Source organism: Heteronotia binoei, chromosome 5 (assembly GCF_032191835.1).
Source record: "Heteronotia binoei isolate CCM8104 ecotype False Entrance Well chromosome 5, APGP_CSIRO_Hbin_v1, whole genome shotgun sequence".
Taxonomy (NCBI): domain Eukaryota; kingdom Metazoa; phylum Chordata; class Lepidosauria; order Squamata; family Gekkonidae; genus Heteronotia; species Heteronotia binoei.
Window position 1 is genome coordinate 9,747,725 of NC_083227.1, and position 6,000 is coordinate 9,753,724.

General features: G+C 50.8%; 1 protein-coding gene across 1 annotated transcript in view; it reads left to right on the forward strand.

Annotated features, from left to right (window-relative positions):
• The window catches only part of LOC132571665 (uncharacterized), a 58,919-nt gene extending 54,372 nt beyond the window's left edge, over window positions 1-4,547 (forward strand). The window contains exons 24-25 of the mRNA XM_060238457.1: window positions 1,594-1,730; window positions 4,049-4,547. Coding sequence (XP_060094440.1) covers window positions 1,594-1,730; window positions 4,049-4,240 — 329 coding nt within the window. The 3' untranslated portion in view covers window positions 4,241-4,547. The remainder of the gene's footprint in view (window positions 1-1,593; window positions 1,731-4,048) is intronic.
• Window positions 4,548-6,000: the final 1,453 nt, after the last annotated feature.

The following is a 6,000-nucleotide window of genomic DNA, read 5'->3' on the forward strand; positions in this document are numbered from 1 at the left end:
GTGCGCAGCTCCCCCCAGGGGAGGGTCTCCTGCTAGCTTTTCTTTCCCCCCTCCCCTTTTTTTGGCAAATGCTCTCTCACACACACGCATGCTGTACACCAGGGGTGGCCAACGGTAGCTCTCCAGATGTTTTGTTGCCTACAACTCCCATCAGCCCCAGCCGGCATGGCCAATGGCTGGGGCTGATGGGAGTTGTAGGCAAAAAAAAATCTGGAGAGCTACCATTGGCCACCCCTGCTCTACACCAAATCAGACCATTGGTTCTTAGGCAGAGCTCTTTCACATCATCTACAACTTGACTCTTATTGGAGATATCAAGGATTGAAACTGGGACCTTTTGCATGCCAAGCAGATGCTCTTCCGTTGAGCCACAGCCTCTCCCCGAGCCAGGATGTCTTGTTACAGGTGCTATGAATCCTGGGAATGCAAGCTCCAACGTCTCCACACAGTCGCATGCATCGCTCTTGCTCTGTCCCATATACCAAGGCATTTTCAGTCCCTTCTTCTTGTTTTCCAAGATGTTTTAATCCTACCTCATCTCTGACTTGTCATACACAAAACGCAGCTCAGTCTGAGAAGGGAAGGGGATGCAGCTTAGTGGTAGAGCATCTGCTTGGCACACAGAAGGGCCCAGGTTCAGGGTTGGCACATGGGGTTCTGCCACCTGAGGCAGAATCCCAGCGCGCGCGCACACCCCAGGAAAACTCCGATGCATGCCCACCCCTTCACGCACACACCAGGGAAAACCCAGAGGTGACATCATCACGTTGTTCACTGAAGCACCGTTGTTTCTGGCTGCTGAGGGGCCAGGGGAGTTCCTCTGGCCTCTCAGCACCCCGAAACGTGTGGTGTGGTACTTTCAGTCCTTGGCACTCTCCGAGTTCGGAGGACTGAAAGCGCCTTATTATACGTTGTTTCTGGGCGCTGAGGAGCCAGAGGAATTCCCCCGGACCCTCATCTGCCAGAAAAATGTGTGGTGCTTTCAGAGAGTGCTGAGGATTGAAAGCGCAGTTGTTTCTAGCGCTGAGGGGTCGGGGGAGTTCCTTTGGCCTCTCTGCACCCAAAAACGTGCGGTATGGTACTTTCAGTCCTTGGCACTCTCAGAGTTTGGAGAGCACCGAGGGCTGAAAGTGCCGTACCGCACGTTGTTTCTGGGCGCTGAGGGGCCGGAGAAACTCCCCCAGCCCCTCATCTGCCAGAAAAATGTGTGGTGCTTTCAGAGAGTGCCGAGGATTGAAAGCGCAGTTGTTTCTAGCGCTGAGGGGTCGGGGGAGTTCCTCCGTCTCCTCAGCGTTCAGTTGGAAGCTCAGGGATTATGCAAGGGGGGGGGTGCCTGCCCTCCGCCCCTGTTGGGAGCTGGTGCCCTAAGCAATTGCCTAGGTTGCCTAGTCCCACACGCTGGCCCTGCCCAGGTTCAATCCCTGGCATTTCCAGTTAAAAGGACCAGGTGGTAGGTGCTGTGAGAAACCTCAGCTTGAAGAGCGACTGCCAACCTGAGTAGACAATACTGACTTTGATCGACCAACGGTCTGATTCGGTATGAGGCAGCTCCACACGCTCATGCGATCTCTTTCCTGTCCTGCTTCCCGGCAGATGTGGGTGAGAAGGGGGGCCAGATGTCTGTAGGAGAAAAGCAGCGCTTGGCGATCGCTCGAGCTCTCCTCCGCAACCCGAAGGTCTTGATCCTGGACGAAGCTACAAGTGCCTTGGATGTGGAGTGCGAAGCAGCTGTGAGTCTGGGGGAAGGGGCAGGATTCACACTCGCCACTGGGCAGGGCTAAAAGAGACAGGTGGCTGTTAAGTGGTTTGACCCTGGACCTTGTTCTTGGTGTCAGACTCCTACTCATCATTGCAGCCTGAACAATGAGAGTCCCCCTGAGCATGTCTGGGGTTCCTTCCTTTATGACTAACCGATATTTGTAGATATTGATAAGCAAGTCCTGGTGCTGTTTAAACTGAAATTGCTGCAAGAGAAGACAGTTTAGAGTTGAGAAGAGGGTGGGGTTTGTAACTCATTCCTCATCCACCATTTCTGTCTGTTCTGAGGGGTTTTGCTTCTCTTTCTAAAGCAAACTGCTTATTGCGAAACCAAGAATGGTTTGTATATTGATTGGTGGGAAATGTTCAGAACAGAAGAGAAGCCATGTTGGATCAGGCCAGTGACTCATCCAGTCCAACACTCTGTGTCACACAGTGGCCAAAAAAAACCCAGAAGCCCTCCCACTCTGCCCCCCCACCCAAGCACCAAGAATACAGAGCATCACTGCCCCAGACAGAGAGTTCCAACAATACGCTGTGGCTAATAGCCACTGATGGACCTCTGCTCCACACGTGTATCCAACCCCCTCTTGAAGCTAGCTATGCTTGTAGCTGACGCCACCTCCTGTGGCAGTGAATTCCACGTGTTAATCACCCTTTGGGTGAAGAAGGACTTCCTTTTATCCGTTCTAACCCGACTGCTCAGCAATTTCATTGAATGTCCATGAGTTCTCGTATTGTGAGAAAGAGAAACAAAGGTCTTCTTTCTCTACCTTCTCCATCCCATGCATAATCTTGTAAACCTCTATCATGTCACCCCTCAGTCGATATTTCTCCAAGCTAAAGAGCCCCAACCGTTTTAACCTTTCAGGGTGTGGTCAGAAGTCATGTGATGCACCCCTTTTTGCTTATTAAATATTCTGTTTATCAGACTATTTGTATCCCACCTTTCTTCCTGTCTCAAGGCTGTTTTAAAAGCATTATGATTTAAACCCCACAAAGTAATCCCCCCATCTTATATAATTATTCCATATATATACTTTATTTTTAAATGCTGTTTTAATGTTGATATACCGTATAGAGATGTTTTAAACAAATCATAAATCATTTGAGTGAGCACGACTGGCTGAAAATTGGAGAGAGAGGCTTTGCAGCCAAGTAAACAGATCTTCTCGGACAGGGACGGTGGCTCAGTGGTAGAGCATCTGCTTGGTAAGCAGAAGGTCCCAGGTTCAATCCCCGGCATCTCCAGCTAAAAAGGGTCCAGGCAAATAGGCGTGAAAAACTTCAGCTTGAGACCCTGGAGAGCCGCTGCCAGTCTGAGTAGGCAAGACTGACTTTGATGGACCGAGGGTCTGATTCAGTATAAGGCAGCTTCATATGTCCAGGGATCCATGAGGGGTCTTGCAGGTAAGAGCGGGGCTGGTTCGCCCACTAGGCAACTAGGCATTTGCCTAGAGCGCCGGGAGGAAAGGTCCCCTGAGCAAGCACCAGTTGTTTCCTACTCTGGGGTTACTTTGCTTTCACGGCGTTTTCACGGCAGACTTTTTAGGGGGTGGTTTGCCATTGCCTTCCCCAGTCATCTACGCTTTCCTCCCAGCAAGCTGGGGACTCATTTTACTGACCTCGGAAGGATGGGAGGCTGAGTCAACCTGGAGCCGGCTACCTGAACCAGCTTTCGCTGGGATGGAACTCAGGTCGTGAGCAGAGAGTACAGATCACAGTACTGCAGTACTGCTGCTTTACCACTCTGCGCCGCGGCAAGTAGGTGTAAAAAACCTCAGCTTGAGACCCTGGAGAGCTGCTGCCAAGTCTGAGTAGACAAGACTGACTTTGATGGACCTTTGAGGGTCTGATTCAGTATAAGGCAGCTTCATATGTACATATATATATTCATCCTGCTTCACAGTCTTGCGTGTTCAGTCCCCTATTGTTTCAGTGAGGTGTGGGATAAAGAATAAGTTCATCCGCACAGAGCCAGTCCACGTTAGCCGGTGTCAAGCGTTTTGTTGCCTCTTTCAAGACCGATGGCTCCGTCTTGACAAAGAATGAGCTAGAGCCTTGTGAGGAAGAGACAGGATTTTTGGGTTCCGCTTAAAAGCCAGGGAGCCTTCCTGAGGCGCCACACGCCCTAGGGGCAGTCCTGGGTCAGGGGCTCAGCACCACTTCCGTTCCAGTTCTGCTTAATCACATGTAGATGGGGAAGGATGGGGGCTGCGCATGAATACGGCGGGAAGTGCCGGAATCTTTCCCACTCTGACTCCTGACCGTTCACCATTTCTTCCGCTAGATCCAGAGGTCAGTGGTCAGCGGCCGACGCCGGGCGGTGCTGGTGATCGCTCACCGCATGCAGACGGTGGAGAGTGCCGACAAGATCCTGGTGCTGGAAGGCGGGACAGTGGTGGAGGAGGGGACCCACGAGGAGCTGATGAGCCGGAGGGGACCCTACCACAGACTGGTGCAGAGGAATTGGACCCAGTAATTGGCCGAGGGGACACCGGTTGGACAGCCCCACTGGTGGTGGCAGAATTTGGGGCAGATCGTGAAACGCAGCTTGGACTTAGAAGAGAAGGTGCGGCTCTTGAGTTGTGAAGAGATGAAATGGCCGGAAAAGACTGTACAGCGCCTAGCACTTCATGGGTAGCAGTGATACCCCCCCAAAAAAAACAATTGCTCAATGCAAAAGTGGTTTTGGGTACCGCCCCCCCCTTTCCGCCAGCTGATGGCTTTTGTTTTGATATTGTGTTATTGCTAGTGAGATAATATAAATGATTTCAGTCAACTGCCAACAGTTGTCATGGAGGTGAAGAAAGATGTAAAATTTGAATAAGGAGAGAGAGAAAAGGTTTGAGAGGGTACACCATATCCCTTAAAAACAAACAAGCAAACAGGAGAAAAATAACATTGCTGAAACTTCTGAAGTTCTAGTAGAAATGGAAGAATTCCTTTAACACCAGAGGGAAAACACTGAGAGCTGTTTCTAAGAATTTTTTTTGTCAGAAACAGACTTATGGCTTTAATGAATGGGGTTTCCCTGATTCAGGGCTTTCTAAGGCCTGAATGACACAAGATGTTTCTCCATTAGTTGGAACCAGGTTCTTCAGCTGAAGAAGACCTCTGCTGGATCAGGCCACTGAGGGTCCATCTAGTCCAGGGGTCCTCAAACTATGGCCCGCGGGCCAGATGCGGCCCGCTGAGGATGTTTATGCGGCCCGCCGGGTTATGGCAAAATCAGACCGGAAGTGACGTTTGACCTAAACTTGCATTAGCAACGCACACTTCCGGCACTGGGCTGAGGCAGCGGAGACAGAGTGTGAGGTGATACCGAGGTGAGGTGAGTTCCCAGGCCGGGGTGTGTGGTGTGGGGAAGGGAGAGAGATGCAGAAGATGGAGAACTGATGGCCCGCGGCCTTGTACAATAACGGCAGTCCGGCCCTCCAACAGTCTGAGGGACAGTGAACTGGCCCCCTATTTAAAAAGTTTGAGGACCCCTGATCTAGTCCATCCTCCTGTCTCACACAGTGGCCAACCAGTTCCTCTGGAGGGCCAACAACAGGGCAGAGAGGCCGAGGCCTTCATAAGAACATCAGAAGAGCCCTGCTGGATCAGGCCACTGAGGGTCCATCTAGTCCAGCCTCCTGTCTCACACAGTGGCCAACCAGTTCCTCTGGAGGGCCAACAACAGGGCAGAGAGGCCGAGGCCTTCCCCTGAAAAGAACATTAAAAGAGCTGGATCAGACCAGTGAGGTCCATCTAGTCCAGCATCCTGTCTCACACAGTGGCCAACCAGTTCCTCTGCAGGGCCAACAACAGGGCAGAGAGGCCAAACAATTAATTATTCTGAACCTAGACTTGTCCAAAGGGGCAAGGGCACTGATACTGTGTTAAAGGCCCTTATAAAACAGGTGAAAAATCTATTGCCAAGTTGCAAGAATGTTCAGTGTTCTCACTACATACGCATATTTACAAGCTTTGCATGAAAGTTTAATTGCTTCCTGTGGTGATCTTATATTTCTTACATTACGTTTGGCTGCCCCTGAATTTGACAGAGGTGATGAAAGGAGATTAGGTTCCCTTCCCCCTTCTAGTTGCACGCCTAGATTGATGTTTCCCGCTCCTCCTCGCTTTATAAAAAAAAAATTAAAGTTACGAAAGAAAAGTTATTTACTGTTATCGCGTTTATAGATCACTCAGCTGACTGAAAGGGTGCGCCAAGAGTTCCTTCCTGGAAACCCCTTGCCA